The sequence below is a fragment of the Dendrobium catenatum genome, unplaced genomic scaffold (assembly GCF_001605985.2).
Source record: "Dendrobium catenatum unplaced genomic scaffold, ASM160598v2 fragScaff_scaffold_1557, whole genome shotgun sequence".
Lineage (NCBI taxonomy): Eukaryota > Viridiplantae > Streptophyta > Magnoliopsida > Asparagales > Orchidaceae > Dendrobium > Dendrobium catenatum.
The window spans coordinates 3224157-3246837 of record NW_021320019.1 but is presented as its reverse complement, the minus strand read 5'-3'; the positions used below and the strand labels follow the sequence as shown (position 1 = coordinate 3246837).

The window sequence follows — 22681 nt, the reverse complement described above, 5'->3', positions numbered from 1 at the left end:
TGAAGGTGAAGCAAAGGCGCAATAAATGGGTAAAAAATGCGGCAAAAGCCTAGAGAAAACACAACAAAAGCACAGTAGCAAATACGTAGCAAAAAGCGTTGTAGAAAGTAGTTGATCTATAGTTCTATATTTTCACTACGCTTTTGGTGCGCTTTTCGACCCGCAAAGCGCAGTGATGGGGCAGTGAAAGATTGTTTAAATCGAAGCGAAATCACAGTGAAATATTATCAAAAGTGCAGTAAAAGCACAACCTAAGTGCAGTGAAAGCACCGTAAAAGAGCAGCAAGAGCACACTCACAATCCACAGTGAAAGCGCAGTAGCAAATGCGTAATATTTTTTTAATTTTTTTGCGCACTTGTATGCATTTGTATTGAACATTGATATGCTTTTTTTACGCAGCTTTGTTTTAGAATTTTGAAAAATTATAAAACTTTGGAAACTCTTAAAACAATTTGGGATGAGGTAGAAATTTACTGATATGCTGAAACCCTCAGCAGTTCCAAACCTTCTGATTCCTGAACATTTTCAGACCTCCTCTCTTTTTGCGTGTCATGTGAGCATTCCATCTCCGCGAATATAGCAAATTTCTTCCTCATTTTTTCTTTCTAAGCAGTATCAGAAGTTCTAAATATTTGAATTTGAAAGATTTCGCTGATTTTTTTATAAAATGGAGCGCCATTCCTAAATCCCTAAAAAAATATAAAACTATGAGTCAGATCAGATTGGTTGGATTGAAAGACATAAATATAACAAAAAAAATCCAATAAAAATTCACTTATCCTCTGCATATATTAAAATTTAATTGGAGTCGCGACCAAATTATTTCTCAGGCCCCTAAAAATACCCATGGTAAACAATTTTTTTTCCCTCTTTCGAGAAAATTTTATTAGCAAAGATAATAGATCGAAGTTATCGTGCGGAGCGCGGCCGGTCTGTCCGACCTTCCTTCCGATCTGGTTTTGCGCTAGAATTAGCGATGCGGGGCGTTCCCGCCGCCCTCTCCTCAGCCGGTGGGATTAGCCTCTCTGTCTCCGGGCTGACAAAACGATGCTCCAAGACGCTGTCGTTCTCCCGCCACCACATCCCATCGCCGACTTGTTTCTCCACTAACTCTTCCCCAGGCGATTCCTCAGCTTCCAAGCCCTGGCTCCTGGTTGGCCTCGGAAATCCGGGAAAAAGTTACCAGGGGACACGACATAACGTGCGTTAATTTTTATTTTTTTTTTTCAAGAATTTTACTTTGAATCTTTCTGGCTTTTAGCTGTGGTGCTTTATTGTATCTGGGTTCTGGTTTAAAAGTCGAACATGAGGTGGACATCTAGACGTTTCTTATTTTCCATTATTCTTTTTGTTGTTCCTCAATCTTACATTTTATTGCTACTGATGCATTGATCTGCTTTCTTTAGCCTTTTTTTGTTTGATGTCATTGCAGAGTAGGGATGAAGACACATTTACGGTTCCCTGAAAATTTATCACTGCTTTGGTATAATTTTATTGTGGAATTCTCATTTGGATTGTCTCACAAAAACATTTTTTTGTGCTCAAAATTAAGGATTTGTTGGACTTTTGAAAGCTCTCAAGTCGTGAGTTTAACATGGTGTGGGAGAGGATTGTATCAAGATATTGGCAACAATATCCATGACTCTTACGAACTGGACTAGATGTCACCCACAAAGAATACTAATGTTGAACTTCATAGACACTTAAGGTTTTGTTTTCTTTGATTGAGCAGGAGGAAAATGCTTTCTAAATATATATTGATATAGTTTAGCTAGTCTTGGAGCATGAAGCTTGGTAGAGCTGTTCTAGTGGGTTTAGAGTGGTCATTAGTCATACAAGTCATCTTCATCATTAGCTTAATTTCGATTATTTGTTGTTGGCTTTATAAATTATCTTTTTTGCAAATCATTTTGAATAACTTATATTTCCTTAGATTAGCCTTTTTTTTCTTCCGAACATATTCCACAAAATTTTCCATTGTTTAACAAGTGTATTTTTTAGCTATTTGTTATACATGTTCTAACCACTCATTTTTATTTTGACTTCCGTATCTTTAATATATTCCAATTAAATCATCTTTCTAATGTAATCATTATTTTTTTTATCATTTCTACTTTTGCCACATATTTATTTTAACATTCTGATTTTTGGCATACTCAACTTATGATGTGGAACATCATTAGCTAAATAAATCCTTAGGAATAGTTTATCCTTTATTAGCTTCGGTTTATGCTTTATAGAGTCTTCTATTATGTCTATATATACAAGATATTGTAAGGAAGGAGGGGATATTGATTAATATTATGAGATTTTGAAGCTTAGTGCTTGTGTTTGTTCCCTGGATTGGGATTTCCTTCTTGCATCCTCTTCTTCCAACGATTATCCCCCTACATCAACTTAACTATTGATAAATTTTTACTAGCAACATTTGAATCCATATAACATATTTGCTCTAATTGTAGTTTTATAAAGTTTTTTGACCTCCATGATATTCTATCGTTGTAGAAAACTTTTAATGTGCTTCTCCATTTTAACCATTAATCTTGAATTCTACAAGTTATCACACTGGATCCCTTATCTCCTAATAATATTTTTTGATAATTACTAATATCATTCCTACTAAAATTATTTTTCATATCTCATTCATTATTCAACTAATTCTAATTCCTTTATTTTATAAATATTTTTTGCATTTTTTAGCTTTGTAGTCATTTTAATAGCATCTTACCATTTAAAATTATGTCACATGCGAAAAGCATATGCTAAACACTTCATTTTAAAATTTAAATATTCATTATATACATCTCATCTCCATTTTAAAGGAAATCCTTGATGTAATCGTAGTATGATAGAGGATTGTTTAGCCACTCTACAATTATTTTTAATCCTAGTTAGTGTCCCATCATTTATATTTTTAATAACTTCAACATATCTTTGTTACACATTTCTTTTATAATGCACATAAAATCATTTATTGTGATACTTGATCCCATTCCTTATCTAGATAAATCATCTGGAAATCCATCTTTTACTCTATGTATTTCTCTTTAGTTTTCTTAATACACAAATTGCTTTCATAGTGGATCTTTCATCTTCCTGGTTTCGTGTAAAACTAAACCCAATCGATTTTTCAGAACTGATTCAATATTTCTAAGTTGATGTTACAGCAATATTTTCCATAATTTTATTCTATGTCGTAAAGTAGATTCTTCTATAATTAATAAAATATTGGATATCTACTCTATTTTTAAATATTAGTATCAAAATGCTGCTTCTCCAATTATTTGGTATACTTAGAATATTCTAATTTATGTTGAAAAGATTTGTTAACTAAACCAATGCATTCTCCTCCATTGCTCTCTAAATAAAAATAGGTATCTCATCTGGATTTATAGGTTTGATTTTATGTATCGTCTTTATTAGAGTAACTCCCCTTGAATTTATATCAATTTATAATATATTTTATTGGATTTCTCACATGCTTCTACAAAGTAGCTTATTTTTTAAAAGCCCCATTTAATAATTTCTCAAAGTAGCATCTTCATATTTTCTTCTTTATCTTAGATTTCATTATGTTTGCTTTTTATTCTTCTCAGTTGATTAAAGGCTTAAGATCTCTTATCTATTGCCTTAGCTATTATTATATATGTTTATTTTTCCTTTCTTTTTAATTCTATTGCATAAATTGTAAAAAAGAAATATATCCTTTGTGTTGCTTACAATTCTTTTTGCACTCTAGTTTTTCTTACAATCATTAGAAGTCTCAAAATCATTTAAACTTTTGTCAATCTTTAGAATTTTATATATAAGCCTTGATAAACTTTTGTGCCTCCTCAATTTACCAACAATTCTCATCACTTATTTACGCCATATTTTAAACTCTCATAATATTTTTACGATTTTTTTTTAATGGAATCAACCATCGCATCCCTTCTTAGGTTTGGTTCTATTAAATAATTTTGATTTGTCTTTTAGCAGCCTATCTCGAAAGATAAACAAAAATTTCACCTTTAAAAGTCCTTTACTGTATCCTAAGGCAATTACATAATTTGATCATTTTCTTCATATTCTTAAGGCATACATTCATAACTAGCATTTTATGATGTGAGGTCAAATTTTCTTCTTGAATCATCTTACAATCTTTGCAAAAATAATTTCTTTTCCACTCAAAAAAAAAAAAGAATTATATATCTGAACATTATTATCATTTCCTTAATTATTGTTCATTATTCCAAGATCATTGGCTACTTTGAAATAAAGTATAGTTTTTTCTATTGTATATATCCTATTTTGTATCCACTATGAATCCCTCATAGTCCATCACACTAGAACTTATATAGTTATATGGAGTCACCCACAATATATATCTTTTCTTTTGCACTTTATTTATCTATTCCCAAATTGCTTTTTAAAACTATCTTTTGATCTATCTTCAATATCATAATAATTAACCAGATTTTTAAATGTTATCACAAGGTTTATCTAAATAGAAACCATCCTATCATTGGCACTAATCACACTAATAAGTTTATCTCTAAACTCTTTACCTACTATTTTTCTTGCTTTATTTATGATGTTAATCTTTCCAAGATGCAATAGCTTATATCATTCTCAATGTTCTTGTATGTTTCCCATTACTTTTTGTTTATTGCAAATAGGTAATATTTATTCTTCTGTTAATCATTTTTCTTATCTGTTCATTCAAAGTCCCTAAATTCCATGTAGCAAATATAATTTTAGTATTTTATCCAGTTTCCATTACTTTTTGCTATAATTAAGTGAACTTGTGGTGCACATGACTTACGGGTTGCCTTTTAGCTAACCCTTGCATACTTTCTGGCTTTCACCACAATCGGCTCTAGTTGCGGCACATCGCCTGTGGGTGACATCTTAGCTGACTTTTGCATAGTTTCATTATAATTAGTTAAGTTGTATCGTGTCACTTATAGTTAGTATCTTAAAAAATCGTTGGCTACTTCTCACAATTAGGCTAGGTCGTGTTGTGTTACTCTAGAGAATGCCCTAACATTGTAAACAATTCAAATTTGACTTCATTTCTTTAGTTTGTTACAAGTTTTATGGTTGGATGTTAACTTAACATAAACTCTCAACATTTCATATATGAGTTTGGAATTGATAATGGCAATTCAACCTAAACACGACATGCTAAGATAAAAATACTTGCATACTTTCATTAGTTTCGTACATACATACTAAATTACCCTAGTGTTCTTGAAGGAAAATTGAGATTTTTCCCAACATACAAATCTAGATGACTAGATTTTGCTCTTATATTTATGGTTTCATTTAATTATGTGGGTTTGAGATCCCAGTAGGTACAATCCTCATAATTTATTATCTCTCAAAATTTAAAAAACACTCGTAATTAAGGAGGGTGCTCTATTTTTTTATTTTTCATTTTATCAATCACTTCATTATGTTAATGTTGTATACACACGTGTGTGCATGTGAATTTTCTGTGCTTTTATGTTCGGTTAAGTTTACTGACAAAATTTCAATCATGCATGCAAACTAATCACTAAATATTTTAGAAAAAGTAGCAGAGATAGAAACCACCAATTGGATGATTTAGGCCTCACACCAGTGGTGCAGAGAGAATCTTTCTTCAAAAGTTGTTAGAAGTTGCATAGTGCTTGAAGAATTCACGTCCAACAACATATAAAAATTTGAAAGAAAATCTTAATTTCATTAAACTATAAACTGAATTTTATATACTTAGACACCTATTTATAATAAAAAAATATAAAAATAGGAACTTCTTAACATTCTCTAAAATTCATTTGAATACTGCGAGGTTTAATTAAAAATTCCAGCTAGAACAAGTTTCGAACTTTAGTTTTGACAAAACAAGAAAATTTTACTTTAAAAATCTCCTTCAAGCAATTCCAATAATTGTAGCTACAATAACATGCCAGGAAAGGAAGAAAACCATCTACCATAGTAGCTAAAAAATTGCCTAAGAAGGAAACTATAATTAATTGAACTCGTCTACAATTACGGGGTGTTAACTTGTTTAATAAATAGGTTGTATTTGGGTTGGGTTTTTCGAACCGTTTATTAAATAGGTCGGATATGGGTTAACCTGTGAACCCATTTGGGCCCAAAAATGAACTGTTTAATATATTTTTCCTTTTTTTTTACTTGTGATTTTAATATTCTTTTTTTTAATCAAATTTCCTAAATTCTATTGTTAATAGGTTATAAAATTTTTTTTAACCAAAATGTTGAACGGGTTGGGTTTGGGTTATTAGCGTGTAGGTTCAGATTAGTGTTTTTAATTTGTTTATTAAACAAGTCGAATTCATATTGACTGGATTCGGGTCGGTTCAATTTTGGGTTAGACCTGAACCCAACATGTCAACCTATTTTGATACCCCCATCTATAATACCTGGCGAGGAAGTTGTAGATGGAAAAGAAGTCATCAAAGAAATTATCAAAGATGGAAAGAAGACGCTAATTTAAATACCATAGATGGAAGTTGTTGAAAGAAACTGAAGAGGGAAGCAACCAAACTCATTTACAGTTACCATCTTGCAGAAGGAGCCACTTAGGGAAGCTATAGGTAAGTTGAATGCAACTACATTTTTTGAAAGAATGCAGATGGGCTTTGAAAATATTAATAGATTAAGTATTTAGTATTTATCATGCGAGTTTGGGCAAAATTATTGTGCTTCTGATAATATAATATATGAATCTTCACAAATAAGTTTGTCATTTCAATGCACAAGATACCGTTGGTGTCCACCATCAGCAAACATGATTCTTGCATATAAGTTAGTTGGCTTTTGGAGCAAGATGACTAGATCCATCTGAGAAGTTGGTAGATGTGAATTCATGAGTCTGAAATGGAAAGAGAGAAAACTTCATGACATTATTATCAAGTTCATGAAATAAAGTCAAATTAGATATATTGAAGCCTGGACCAATACTAAAGCTTCATGAAAATTTGATTTTATAAGTATTTATCCCACTGTATTGTATGATTTTATATGTCTTACTTTTCTTGTAATTCATTTCTTGCAGGCCCCCATAGAAAGCCTTTTAGGATTTAGATGTATCATTACTTTATCACTTGATTTGAATTTTATATATCTCTTGCATTAGGAATATACCCTTAATTACCAAAGTTCTTAGTTTTAGTGATTTTTTATGCAAAAATACAAATCATGTTAATTGTGCAAATAATATGAAGCAAGTCATTGAAATTCTTAAATAACATGCGTTCTTGTGGATACTAATAATGATTTAATACTTATTTCTATATGATTAGATAAAGAAAATTAAAAATAGGCAAACCGCATAAATACGTTATATTGACATGCAAGGTTTAAAGTTGCACAATTGAGTATTGAAGCATTTTTTCGTTCGTGAGGCGAGGTATAAGCCTCAAGGCTTTTTGAGATGTAAGCCTCAAAATTAAAAAAAAATTGTAAAGTAAAAATAAATGTTAAAATAGATTTTTTATATAATACATAAATATTAAATAATATATTAAAGGATGACATATTACTTTCTATTGAATTATGACGTAACAATTTAATATGCATATGAAATAAAAAATTTATAGAAGATGTAAAGTGACAGGTGATAAATAACGTGAAATAGAATTGAAATCTAAATATTATAACATAAAATATAGGAATTGCATAAAAGTATCCTATAACATCAAGTTCAACTCCAAATTCTTTCTTTCCCAGTTTCTTACTCATCTACATTTAATTAAAAAAAAATAATTGACAACAACTTAAAAAATATTTTCACTTTATGACTAAGGGAATTTTTATTTGAGTCATCATCATAACAAATTTGTCTCTCCCCTGCCTCATCCTCGGGAGTCTAATGCCTCACAATTTGCTTTTTCTTCATTTATTTTAAATGTTTGTCATCAAAATAAAAATGAGATTGATACAACAAAATTTTTAGAGGAGATGGTGGTCGTGTGCGGCTTCCAAGTGATCCTTGGCGGCGACTAGTGATGTTGGAGCCGGCTATGGGGATGGTGGCGGCGGGCTGAAGGTCGAGGTAGTCAAAAGAAAGTTGTTGTGGCTCGGGGTTGCATGAAGTCGTGATTTATTAGGGTCTATAGTTTAGGATTAATATAAGTTTTAATAAAAAAACATATAAATAGGTTGAGTCGTACACCTCATGCGAGTGAGGCGAGGCATGCCTCATCCAAACCAAGGTACATGCCTCATAAAAAAAGCTAGAGGCATTTTTCACTGGAATTATGTTGAGATTGGCCTCAAGGTGAGTCTCATATTGCGCAATTTTAAACAATAATGACATGTATATATGAATGAACAACTCCTTTATAGAAAGTTAACCCAAATGATTTATATAATAGTGGTGATGAGTTATGCACTTTTAGGTGGTCTTGATGGATGACTTTTATGACATTCCTCATTAACAAATTCTTTTAAGTAATCACAATATCTGACTTTCTTATTAAGATTCAGTTTATGAATTTGTAGGTCTACATTCTAAGAAAAAAGATGAAATCAATTTCAATTTGTTTCATAAAAATAGCTTTGTTAATAACTTCATCTGTTATGTCAGCTTGTTCAATTGACTCATCAACTACAACAAATATGTTTGTTCACTTTCATTTTTTAGGGATATATTCAATTTTGATTTGAAATTTAGGGCTAAAATCCTGTCTTTTGTTCTGATATAGTTTTAGTTCATTCTCTAGAGTAGACTCAATTTTTCTCTAAGATTCAAGTTTATATACAATTTTAAGCTTAATTTAAGACTCAATTTGTGATTAAGATGTGATCTCTTATATTTAGTTTCAAACTTTAATTACAATTCTTGTTGAATATACATTTAGGCTCCTAAGTATGTTCTATCTTGGGCATATATTTAAATTTAACAAAATATAATATTGACTCATATTGTAATTATAGATCTTCTACATCTATTGCATCATTTAAAAAAAAACATATCATATTTGATTATGCATGATTCCTATGCCGATCTATGTTTAAGTGGCTTTAGAGAATAATGTAATGATTTTTTAAGAGTTTATTTACACATTTGGTATTTTTAATCGATCATTCATAATATGCCTCAAAATTCAAAGATCTAGTTAAGGCCTCACTGTTGGTTTTTGGTGAATTGTAGCTTAAATCATTCATAAAATTTAGCTTAAGATCTTTAAAAATATACATAATGATAATAAGATAGTCTAGAGATAAATTGTTTTTTATATACCTATCGTAACATGCCAACATATTAGAATTGTTTATTTACAATCCTTGAAGTGATTTTTTAATTAGTCTTGATATTCTTAGAACGACATTATTTTTTTAATCTATGTCTAATGTTACCATGTTGATTTTATTTTGTTTGCAACTCTACACCAATAAGTTTGAGCATATCCATCCATTTCAGTAAATTTTAACTCGAATAAATTTTTTTCAAAATTATCCATTCATTTTGAAAATGCCTGAAGGCTGTCTCCTATCAATGGCAGGAATAAAATATTGATCCTTTCAATACTTATAGTGTATTTATTTCTAGCAACTTACTTGATTTTGTTTAAATTGCATTTTTCTATTAATATTTTGATTGATCTAATTATTGTGCTTTACTTTTAGTTGACATGATGATGCAACCATAAGCTCTAATACTAATTTAATGTAGGATGTCTTAGTGTCTAGAGTTTCATGCTGCAAACCTGTGGCGAGATGCATAAGGATTAGTTATTTTTGAAGCAAACTAGAAAGTAGAGTTTATTCATTTTCAAACAATGTTTTAAAAGTTGTTAAATTATGAAAATTCTACAAGATGTTCAAGAACCAAAATAAAATTTTGCAACGATTGAGATTCAAACCACAAAAGGAAATCTTCATTTATCAACTTGATAAAATCTCTATCACATACACAGACATATCACTGAATGATTTAGAAGGTGGAACAAGGATATAAATCACAAATCTTGAAGACACATGCCCCATACTAGCATAAGGAGAGTTTTCCCCCAAAAATTGCATTCAAAACTTGCAATACACTCCAAAAATTCATATTCAAGAACACAACAATTTGAGAGGAGCCTGAATTTTATTAAATCATGAATTGAATTTTACATGCCTAGGAACCCTTAGCCCAAAACAATATATTCTCAAAATTCTCGAAGATATAGAGTAAAGCTACAAATTTCGATTCAACATTCTCAATTGTTGCACGAACACCTGTCTTCTGACTTCAGTTTCAACAATACAAGAAATTTCCACTTTTAGAATTTTGTTCTAACAATTCTAGTAAGTTCTAGCTGCAGTACCTTGTAAATAAAGGATAAAAACTATCAGATTGAGTAGCCAATAAGCCTAAGAAGGAACTTGAAACAGCTGAACCGATCTAAATTGCCCAAGAAGTAAGTTCTCAGATGGAAAGTAGCTGTCGAAGGAAATGCTCTTTAGATGGGAAGAAGCCATTAAAGGAAATATCGCAGATGGAAGAAAGCCATTAAAGGAAACAGCTGAACCGTGCAAACTCAGCTATAGCCACTCTGAAGGACAGCCCCATATGGAAGCTGAACACAAGTACAATCCCAGAAAGACCGCATATGGAACTATGGAAGCTTAGGGGAATTTAAATTCACTTGATGTTTGTTGTTTGCATTTATTTTTAGTAGTTTCAACTTTAGTTTTTTGGACAATTTTCTTCCGAGACGTGTGGGTTGTGTATATTTGCAAATAAGGGATTAAGTAGAATGATTTGGCATATTGCATTCCAGCGAGTATGATTGTATTTAGAAGAAGCCTGTGATTTGTAGGGTTTGGGTTGTAATCATGAGGCTAGTTGAGTTTATGGGTGTTTTGGTCATGCGGTTGTTAGGGTCTTGGAGGGGCTAGGTTATGATGACAATTTTTATAATTATAATTGTTGCACGTCTGAAGGAGTGTTTTGGGATGTGGGATTGTAATTACTTACCTTCTATGATGCACCGACACGGACACAACGACACGGACACGACAATTTTTAAAAATATAAGTTACGGGTGCGGCGTGGACACGACATAATAATTTTTTAATATAATATATAATAATTTTTAAAAATATAGGACACAGACACGGCGTGGACAGATGGCTCTTTTGAACCTTCACCTAATCCACTCCCGTCAGCAGCAGAGCTCATTTTGCTAACAAACCAATCATACATATGAATACATCAACATAAATTGATATGAAGTGAAATCAAAATATCCCAATAATAAGACAACATGAATACAACAATATACCGGTCCGCTGGGGGTCCAAGGGGTCGTTGCCCCTTGGTGGGGCTCGACCTGCCCGGTCAAGTCTCGGGGTCAAGGGGCAGCGCCCCTGCGGGGGTTACTGCTGCATATCGATGTCCTCATACACTTCTATCTAAATTGGTTTCTTCTACTGTCAAGCTTTCACTTTTGGAAGTCTTAAATTCAATCAAAACACCGGAAAACAAAATTTTATTGTAAGAGTAATTTTGAAATTCTGCTTGTTTTTAAAGTTCGTAAGTTGTTTGTATGGGAAGATACCGAGTGATACCGAGCATGTACCTAGCGGTACTGAGCGATACCGAGCATGTACCTAGCAGTACCGAGCATGTATCTAGCGGTACTGAGCGGTACCGAGCATGTACCTAGCAGTACCGAGCATGTACCTAGCGGTACTGAGCATATATTGAGCAGTACCGAGCATGTACTGAGCGGTATCGAGCATATACTGAGCCGTACCAAGCATGTACTGAGCGGTATCGAGCATGTACTGAGCGGTACCGAGCATGTACCTAGCGATACCGAGCATGTACCTAGCGATACCCAGTGGTACCGAGCATGTACATTAGGTTTTTCAACAATGAAGAGAAGAAATAGCGGAATCCACTTATAGGTCTTAGCTCTCTTGCGCGCAGAAGGTGCTCTGTTTGGCCTTGAATGCGAACTTTGTCTCAGATGACCGCAAAAATCATGCAAGAATGAAGGAATGGGAAAGATGAGCTCTGCTTGGCCTCGGCTCGAGCAGAAATGACGAAGGAACGGGGGGCAAAGGCAGCGGGCTCCGTTTGGCGTCGACTGCGAGCTCTCCCGGTCTGCCCTCGAAGATTTCTTTCATGGATCGGAAAATAGGGCTTTTCGTTTGCGGAAAAGGCTAAATAGAACGGACGATTTTATCATTTAATAACCGGACACGCGTATCAGACACGCGTGTCCGATTTTAATTTTAATTTTTTAAATTGAGACACTCCAATGCTGTGTCGGACACGTGTTCATGCCGTGTCCGACGCGTGTCCGTGTTCGACACGTTTCCGACACTGCATACCCTCTTTAAGCGGAGTGTCAGTGCATCATAGCTTACCTTTTTAGTACATGTTTTTTGTCCTTGTAATAGCTTACATTACTCTATTGGATTTTATTTCCAGGTGGGCTTTGAAATGATAAATGCAATAGCTGAAGCTGAAGGGATATCAGTGACCAACATACATTGTAAAGCATTACTAGGAAAAGGTATGAACATTGTACTATAGGAATTCTGTACGCTGTATTTTCTTTTTGTGAGAAGCTGGGTATGGTTATGTCACGTCATAGATATTGTATTTCGATTCCATTTTTATTTTCCATCACACATTGGCTTTTTGTTATATATTCATGTCTAAATAATGTATCACAGCTTTTGAAGAAGCTCATTCTTTTTTACTTTTCTTTGCATAAGTACTTTCTAAGCCAACTTTGTAAATAGATCATCAATATAGAAATATAGATAAACGGAGAGGTTCAAATTTGAACAAGTTTTTGAAATGAAAAATAAATGGAATTTGTTGAAATTTTCAAACTGTTTCAATCAAGAGTGTATCATAAAGAAATCAATCGTTCGTATTATTTTTCCCTTTTCCGTAGAAAAAACAAAAGGTTTGTTGCTACCTTTTTGAAAAGGAAAGGATCACCGAAATAATGTCTAAACCTAATGATTTCACAAAGCGGAAAGCAAAGGCAACAAATTCTGGAACAAGGAAACATTGTCATAGTTTTTATGTGCAAAACTTTTACTATCTGGCATCTATTTTTAAACATCGGAATATCTTGTGCACGTTATAAATGTTATATTCCACGGCTTTAGGATATTTTTTTATAACGATTATACAGTTCTGATATTCATTACATTTTTATTGTTCAATTCTTCATATGATGTAAACTTGAAAGTCTATTTATTGGTGACAAATTATATGCGTTAATATTATTTTAACTGTCGTCGTTTTTATTTTTATACTTTAGTTTCTCATAGAGCATTTATATGATGATGATCCTATTTAAGAACAGGATATGTTTCCTGCATTTTGATTATCTCGATGAATTTGATTTACTGTTGCGAGTTATTTTGATTCTGTTCTCATCAGACTTCCTAGTACAGTTGTTTCTGATCCCCTGCTGCAACATGTATCCAGTTCTCTATTTTGTCTATCCACTGATTTGAAAGTTCACTGTTGTTGCTAATTTGGTAAGCTATTACTATCTCCAAGATTGGATCATGTTTTCTATGGTTGCTGTTCGTGGAGGCCTGTGTTTCGTGTTCATTTTTTGTGCACATCCGTAGACCAATCTTCTTGTTTTAGGTCGATCTCTCTTCTCCATTCTATGAAGAAATAAACACAGCGGTTTTTTTCCTCAAGGAATGTCATGACAATACTTTGAATCCATAGTAATAATCACAAATTAGAGCAGCAGCGACATGGTAGCTATCTGCACCAGCTAGCAAGGCAAAGCAAGAAGCAGCGGTAGGGCATTTAATAAGGCAAACAATATGCAGTAAACCAAGGAAACTGTAGTAATCAGTGGCAGAACCACGCACAGAATGTTGTTGGCATTCAGCTAACATCTATAATGCATGGTCTGAGTCCTTTACAGGTTGAGGAAAACAGGTAGAAGAAAGAAATTAAAATATTTCCAATTAAGTTTTTGCGAAATTTCAATTTGAATAGAAGATTACAACAAGGATTATTCTAATCAACTCTCTAAACAAGCTCCATAAAAAGCACAAAATAATGCTGTTGCGCATGGCGTGGTGTGACGCATCATGTGCTCCATTTTTTTATGACAAGGCTTTGAGGTTCAAAATAATGCGTTTTTTGTGTCATGCACAAAAATTTTCAGTGACTCTGCATCCTGCTTTTTGATGCATTCATTTTTCATGATTGAGTTTTGGTACATCAGATGGTTTGGTAGTGGCGTGCCTGAGATTAGTCTGTTATCAGGCTCTATGGGTCGCTTTTGACAGCAATCCCTATACCTTCTGTAAGAGTGATGCGTATTTCTTCATCAATTACTGCAATTCAAAGTTTCCAATTTGCTCAATGTAGAAAGAGCAGAGCTCTTTTCTTCATTCACAATAAATCTGATAACCATATGTAATTTTTTTTCAGCATTTATGATTTACCCGCTTGTCCTCCTATAACAGTATTCGTTGCTAGTACGCTATATTATATTAGAAAGTGCTAGGAGCAACGTTAAAACATTGCACACCTTTCATGTAGGCGCATACTACCAAATATAATTTAGTGTACATCAAAGTGGGAAAAATCCTTTTAATGCTACAGTACAGTAGTTTAGCATACTGTTATATCTAAAGAAGTTTAGGTTTAATCAATAGAAGTGCATATATTAAAATGATCATAACAACATGTAAGATTAAAAAAAATATTTTTAAATGTTTTTGTGAGGTGCAAAAAATGGTATAAATTTTTAAATTTTTTTTAATTACCTTTCCCTTACAATTTTTTTTGGTTATTCACTACGCAATGCAAGAAGGTTTTGCTCTCATGGGTGTTTATAGATGTTTTCAACATCATTGTTTGCCACAATAATTATTTCTTTCAATTCTATCCAATATCATATTTATGCTCCATTCCTATTGTTAATCTTCACAGTGTACAATAGCTTATGACCTTTAAAATCTCTTTGAAAATTTCTCCTTTTCATTTAGTTCCTTGCAAACACACAAGGTTTATTCATTTTGTAATAATTGTGTCTGCTAATTCTCCAACATTCAGTTCAAACTCTCTTGTTTTCCTTTTAAGTCTTAGTTTTAAACTAAATAAACCGGTTCCCACTAATCAAGATACAATAAAAATAAGACTCCTTATGACCTGTTACCACTCTGTCGTCTGTTGTCCATTCTGCTTCCTGTCTCTGTTTTATACTCTCTTTTTATTCTGGTTTGACCTTGATTTTTCATAACAACCTAAATCACCCTCTCAGCTTTTGAAGGTACTCTTGTTTCATTGTCCTGTTGCTTATGCTATAACCCTCGCATATCGGATACTTTGAGGTTCAATGGCTTGTAGGAACCCTCAAGAAGAGCCAAATCTAAGGTTGGAAAGTGAGAAAAATGGTACAGAAAATGGATACTTGAAACTGCACACCGTGCCTTCCTAGATAGTTTGCATAGTGTTCAAAAGCGTGAACTTTCTGTTTACTTTCATTCCATCAATCCTTCTCAGTGTTAAAGTAAGTATTAGGATCGTTAGTTATTGGTTGTCTTTGCAGTAAGCCTCAACCTGCAATTTCAAAGATCATGTATCCCTATTTTATACACATTCTAAGGTTCATTTGATAACATATTTTTAATATTGTGCCTCGCTGTACTACCTTATTGGTAAGAGTAAAATAACTGCTATTTAAGTAGAAATGCACAAATTACTTTGTAATCGTATTGCACTAATTATGAAGTTATGAATGAAGTCTACATGCAGCACAACTCTTTCTTGCTGATGTTTCTGATAGACCGGTTCCTGGACCAGTCCAGCCAGGAACGATCCAGATTTATAGGAGGCGGAACAGGGGAAGTTTCTCCCTCTCTCTGCTGCCCCTTGATAGTGGGGTCCATAAGCTTAATTAAGGGGAATTAAGAGAGGAACTTCCATAAGTATGTTTTGGTGGCTAGGGTTAGGTTTTGATCTCTGTTTTTGTTGAAATTTTCTGGTTATTAGTTCTTGTTTGGGATTTAGCAGCGTCTAGAGATTTTAGAAAACTAGTTCTTCCTCTCCAATAGAAGATCCATTATATCTTGTTTGTTTTCTTTCGTATCTCATCAATCTAAAGGCTATTTAGGTATTTTGCCCTCAATGGCTTGACATAGGAGAGGCTGATGGCAGCTGGCCTATATTTAGAAGGGAAGGCCTTGGCTTGGTACCAGTAGAGGGACATGCGACGACCCATATGGAGCTGGAGGGAGTTCAATGATTGCTTGTTAAAATATTTCCGAATCAGTAGGGGAGAAGACTTTTACAAGCAGTTTTTCGCCTTGATATATGATGGTTGGTGGTAGAGTCCTGGGAGAGGTTCGAGTACCTTGCTAGCCGACTGGATCACCTTTTTGAGATGGTGTTAGAGGGGAACTTCATGAAGAGACTCAAACCAAAGATCCGGGTAGCAGTTAGAGTGATGAGGCATTGTGACTTTGGAGAGGCTATGGAGCAACCGGCGACAGGAAGTCCACCACGTTCTTAGCTCCCAAGAGGCCAAGACCGGGAAGCCTTCATGAGGTCCCGAAGGAGAAGCTTGCAGGAGGGGGATTTGGGGGAAATTTCAAGAAGCTCATTGAGAAGGAGCTACAGGAGAAACGACCAAAGGGATTGTGCTTTATATGTGATGAGAGGTACACGCCGGGGCACAAGTATAAGGACCAAACTCTTCAGGTTCTCACCGTTTGTGATGACGAGAAAGTTGAGGAGGGAGGTGAGAGTGAGGCACTGGTAGAAGAGGAGGAAGAGCTGCATCTTGACATGGCCGAAGTCTTCTTAAACTCAATGGTGGATTTCACCCTGAATCACACCATGAAAGTGAAAGAAGAAATAGAAGACAAAGAGGTGGTGGTGCTGATCGATAGTGGGGCTACCCACAATTTTATCTCCAATAAGGCAGTTGACAAATTGGGGGTGAAATTAGTGGACACCGGAGCTTATGTGGTGATGATGGACACTGGGAAGGTGGATATGGGTAAAGAAGTGTGTAGGGGAGTTGTGTTTATTATATAGGGGGGGTTTAAGTGAGGGAGGATTTTCTCCTATTGGAGTTAGGAAGCACTAATGTCATCTTGGGGATGAAGTGGCTGCAGATCTTAGGAGATACCAATGTCAATTGGGGAGCACTAACGATCAAGTTAGTGTTGGAAGGAAGAAGAATAGTGATTCAGGGAGATAAAGGGTTGTCCAAGGCCTTGGTGTACCTCAAAATTATGGTTAGGACCATATAGAGGTACGAGGAGGATTTCTAGTGGAATTGTAGAGCTTAGAGTAGATTAGACTATAGGAAGGGGGGACATTCCTTTTTTTTGTACAACCACTTATACAGTAGTTTAGTGAGATCTTTCGGCCACCTCAAGGCTTACCACCACTGAGGGAGCAGAAGCATGCCATCAACCTAAGGGAGGGGGTGTTATCGATTAGTGTCTGACCATACCGTTACCCGTAGATTCAAAAGGATGAGATTGAGAAGCTAATCTTGAAGATGTTGGAGGTGAACATCATCAGACCAAATGTGAGTCCCTTTTCTAGCCCAATCTTGTCGGTCAAGAAGGACGGGAGCTAGAGATTCTGCGTGGATTATCGAGTTAATAAGGAAACTACGTCGGACAAGTTTCTTATATCGGTGGTCGATAAGCTAATGGATGAGTTGTGTGGAGCAGTGGTGTTCACCAAGGTGGATTTGAAGTTTGGCTACCATCAAATCATGAGGGAGGAGCATGTCCGAAAGACTGCTTTTCAGGACACATAAGGGGCATTACAAGTTCTTAGTGATGCCGTTCAGACTTACAATCGCCCCTACCATTTTCCAGTTGCTCATGAATAGGATGTTCAAACCATATCTCCGAAAGTTTGTATAGGTTTTCTTTGATGATATGCTGGTGTACAACAGATCGATAGGGGAGCACTTGGAGCATGTAAGGGTGGTCTTTGAAGTATTACAAGAGCATCAACTTTGGGTCAATCTGAAGAAGAGTTGCTTTGCAAAGGCCGGTGTGGAGTACATAGAGCACGTAGTCTATCAGGAGGGGGCGGCTGCAGATCATGCTAAGATTGTTAGAAATGGCCTCTATCTAAGAATCTGAGAGAGCTGAGGGGCTTCCTATGTTTGACGGAGTACTATAGAAGATTTGTGAGAGGATAACACCATGGCCTAGTTGTTAACATAGCAATTAAAAAATGATAGCTTTTTGTGGGGAGAGACAACTACACAAGCCTTTGAAAGATTTAAGAAAGCCATGACCACAATACCAATTTTGGTCCTACCAGATTCTAGTCAGGTTTTTGTGGTGGAGACAGATGCATCAGGATATGGGTTGGGGGCCGTGCTCATGCAGAATCACAGACCCATAGCCTACTTCAGCCAGATGCTAATAGCTAGAGCTAGATTGAAGTCAATTTATGAGAGGGAATTGATGGCCATTGTGTTAGCCATTCAGAAGTGGTGACCATACTTACTGGGTTGACATTTTATTGTTAGGACAGACTAGATGAGCTTGAAGTTCCTTTTTGGAGCAGAGAATGGTGATAGAGGAGCATTAAAGATGGTTGTCAAGTCTATTAGGCTATAATTTTGAGATTCATTATAGGTCAGGATTGAAGAACAAGGCATCGGATGGCTTGTCTAGATGCTTGGGGAAGCTCCAGGAGTTGGCTATGTCGATACCACTAATGTTCGATTTGGGAGCTATTAAGGAGGAGAGTATGCATGATGAGGAGTTGGAAAAAATTAGAGCAGATCTTCTGAAGGAAGAGAACAGTCACCCAGGCTACTCTCTAGAGGGGGAGAGACTGCTATGCCAGGGGAGGTTTGTGATGCCTCAGACCTCAGTTCATATCCCACAGCTATTGAAAGCGTTCCACAGGAGCACGGTTGGGGGTCACTCGGGTGTTCAAAAGACATATAGGAGGCTGACAATGAAGCTATATTGGAAGGGGGTGCATAAGGATGTTAAAGAAATGGTGGCTCGATGTGAGGTGTTAGCGGAACAAGTATATGACCGTGGCTCCTGGGTGATTATTTCAACCCCTAGCTCTTCCGGACAAAGTGTGGGAGGAGGTCACCATGGACTTTATTTATGGGTTTCCTCACTTTGAAGGGTTTCCAGTGATTCTGGTGGTAGTTGACAGATTGAACAAGTACACTCACTTAGTCCCCCTTACGACATCTTTTTACGACAGTGACAGTAGCGACCGCACTCATTAGGGAGGTGGTTAGGTTACATGGGATAACATAATCTATAGTATCTGACATAGATAAGGTATTCCTCCGTCATTTTTGGAGAGAGATGTTCGTGCTACAAGGGACAGTGCTGAAGATAAGAATTGCTTGCCAACCCCAGACAAACAGGTAGATAGAAGCGGTGAACATGAACTTGGAGACATACCTATAGTGTTTTGCTTCATAAACATTTAGGGTATGGGCCAAGTGGTTAGCTTGGGCAGAATACTGGTATAACACTTCGTGCCACTCAGCCTCCCAGATGACTCCCTTCAAAGTGCTGTACGGAAGATACCCTCCCCACTTGGAGAGAATTAGAGCTGTGGCTTATCGCTCGAAGTTACCCCCGACTACTTCCATACACCTAGTGTTCCACATATTACAGTTGAGGAGAGCTATGAGAGATCATGCAGCTAGTTTAAAATTATCAGAGATGCTGACACTAGATGTGGGGGTGGTTTTGGAACAACTGGAGTTGAAAGAGGTACATCAGGTAGAGGGAGAGCCCAAAAAAGTGTTGATTAAGTAAAAGAACTTACCTGACTATGATGCCACTTGACAGCTATATGAGAGGGTGAAGCATCGGTTTTCCTCCTTCTACCTTGAGGACAATGTGGCTCTTTGGGAGGGGAGTATTGATAGACCGATTCTTGGACCGGTCCAGGTTTACAGGAGGCGGAATAGGGGAATTTCCCCCCAACAATCTCTGCCGCCCCTTGATAATGGGTTTTACAAGCTTAATTAGGGGAATTAAGGGGGGATTTAGGAGGGAAATTCAAATAGAAAGGGCTATTTTGGGATTTACCTAATTATTGTATGCTTAAGTATGTTTTGGTGGCTAGGGTTTGGTTTTCATCTCTATTTTTTGCTGAAATTTTCTGGTTCTTAGTTCTTGTTTGGGCTCTAGCGGTGTCTAGAGATTTGGGAGAGTCGGATCTTCCTCTCCAATAGAAGATCTATTATATCTTGTTTTTCTTCATTTGTATTTCAGCAATCTAAAGGCTATTTGGGTGTTTTGTCCACAAGATCTTCTCTATCTTCTATTCTATAATGCTGAAACTTCAATTTCAGCTATCAATTTCCGCACTTGTTTCCTAGAAATCAAAATGGTCACTTTTCAGATTATTTGAGAGTGAGCAGCTGAGAAAGCATGTCCCAAGTGGTTTTTTAGTTTTTTCCCGAAATCATAATTTTTGATATTATATAGGATAATTTTCTAATTACCATTCACAAAAATTCTTAGAAAGTTCATAGATGTGCTGTTTTTTCTATATGTAGGTTGCATTGGAGATGTTCCTGTCATGCTGGCTAAACCACAAACTTTTATGAATTTAAGTGGTGAGTCTGTAAGTATTAGTTCTTTAGTAAATTTTTATTTATTTATTTCAATATGTAATTTATTTTATAATATAATGTTATATTGAAATTTTTTATGAAGGTTGGATCACTTGTTTCATATTTCAAAATACCACTGAATCAAGTACTCCTGGTACTACTGTATCATTTTGATTTCCCTCATTCATCCAATAATCAAAGAAATTATGGCTAGATTTATCTAATTTATGATTCTGCATCAGATGTATGATGATCTAGATTTACCTTTTGCAAAGTTGAGGCTATTACCAAAAGGTGGGCATGGAGGACAGAATGGGTAAGCTTCTGTTTCCCTATGAACTTGTTTCTTTCCATGCTTGTGCTCATCATCACACATTATTCTGTTTCCCTATGCTGTTACGAATCTTCTAGCAACATCATTAAGCTGTTGTACAATACTTACCATACTAGCAAAGGACAATTCTGTATGGCTTTCCTTGGAAAATACGTTGACAGTTGGAAATGTGACACGTAGCCCCTAATTATTGGTAATCTCTTGCTGTAAAACATATCATTTTTAATCAATTGAGTCTTTCACTTTTTTCCTAAATGAGGAAACTTTCATGCATTGGCTCATAAAAAGAATCCTGCAACTAAGTGATTGCATTGCAAAATGGCAACTGAGTGCCATATGGTGTGGTTTTTGTGGCAGTCTGTAGGCTAAGGAAATCGCTTTAGAATTTTTTCCTTGGTATATATTTGCTGTCAAATGATGTGAAACTCTTCGTTTACAAGGCATGGTTCTCTTATAGAAGGTATAAATAATAAAGTAGCTGAAGATAAATTAATAGGAAACAGAACAGAGGAACCGAAATGCAGATAGACCTGTATGGAATTACATCTCTGTATTCAAGTAATTCTATTACAGCAGTGTATATGATCGACACATACAGTAGATGAGATCTGTATATATATATATATATATATGTAAAGTTCTGATTAAAAAATTACAATATTGCCCTATACGAATGGTGGAGATTAATCCAGGACATTTGCCAGACCGCTGCAGAGGAATTTGTGGCGAATGCAGAATCCTTTAGCAGGTAGAATTATGAGGTAGAGTGGAGTGGTGGAGTTGTTGTAGAAGTATCCTCTGTCATCTTTCTCCACATTTATGCCATTTTCCTGCATTTCTATTCACCATATGTCTGATGATCATCCGTAACTTGGTTACTTGTCTATGTTGCACCGATACACCTATTTATGAAGGCGTGTTATATCTGATACACCGATACATGGATACGCCTATGATACGGCACCGATATGTGTCGGATACAGCTTTGCCATATCCAATTAAAATACTATTTAATTTCAAAAGGACACGCATATCCGATACGCGTGTCTGTTGAAAAACAACAAAAAAATTTGAAAAAAAGCCCTTCATATTTACTTCCGCGGCTACAAGCTAGGTTCTCTCATTTTCGATATGGATTTGAGTCTCTTGATGATATAGGAATATTAGAAGTTATTAATCTTTTACTTAATTTGCCTGAATTAGAAGCTATGATATTTATTGAAGATGATATAGAAGTTCAAAGACAAACAACTGAAAAAGCTAATCATATCATTACTTCTATTGAATAGTTGAGACTTCATGTGCTAGATAATTTGTGTTTATGCTTTTGTTGTTGTACTAGATATTTAATACTTACTTTTATATTGATATTATAAGCTACAAATGATGTTACTTTCATTTTTTTTTGTAATTTTAAATATTATGTTTTGATTACTTTCTTAATTTTTATGTATGATTTATAAATTATAATGTCATGTCCGTGCCATACCAGTATCCTATATTTTTAAGAATTGATGTGTCCCGTATCCGTATCGTGTCGTATCCGTGTCCCCGTATTCGTATCGGTGTAACATAGTTACCTATGATAATTTTCTGCCATCTTCTGGCTCAGCCAGTATAAGTTACATAAGCCTTTCAATGAATATTCGCGGTTGTCATCATTTTATTTGATCAACTTCTTCACTGTAATGTATAAGCTCTTATTACTTATTACCTGTGTCTGGGTTCCGAATTTCCCCTTCAAAGATTGAACTTAGTTTCCATGTCAAACTG

The 22681-nt window shown here is 35.1% G+C and overlaps 1 protein-coding gene across 4 annotated transcripts in view; it reads left to right on the top strand.

The window, feature by feature from the left end:
* Positions 1-854: 854 nt before the first annotated feature.
* The window catches only part of LOC110115013 (peptidyl-tRNA hydrolase, mitochondrial), a 46365-nt gene continuing 24538 nt past the window's right edge, over positions 855-22681 (top strand). The window contains exons 1-5 of one of the 4 annotated variants that reach the window (XM_020848104.2): positions 855-1202; positions 12423-12507; positions 20518-20585; positions 20678-20719; positions 20817-20890. In XM_020848104.2, the coding sequence (XP_020703763.1) occupies positions 978-1202; positions 12423-12507; positions 20518-20585; positions 20678-20719; positions 20817-20890 (494 nt within the window). In that variant the 5' untranslated portion in view covers positions 855-977. Of the gene's footprint in view, positions 1203-12422; positions 12508-20517; positions 20586-20677; positions 20729-20816; positions 20891-22681 lie in introns of all 4 variants that reach the window. The other 3 variants (XM_020848103.2, XM_020848102.2, XM_020848101.2) reach the window with 3 other exon arrangements.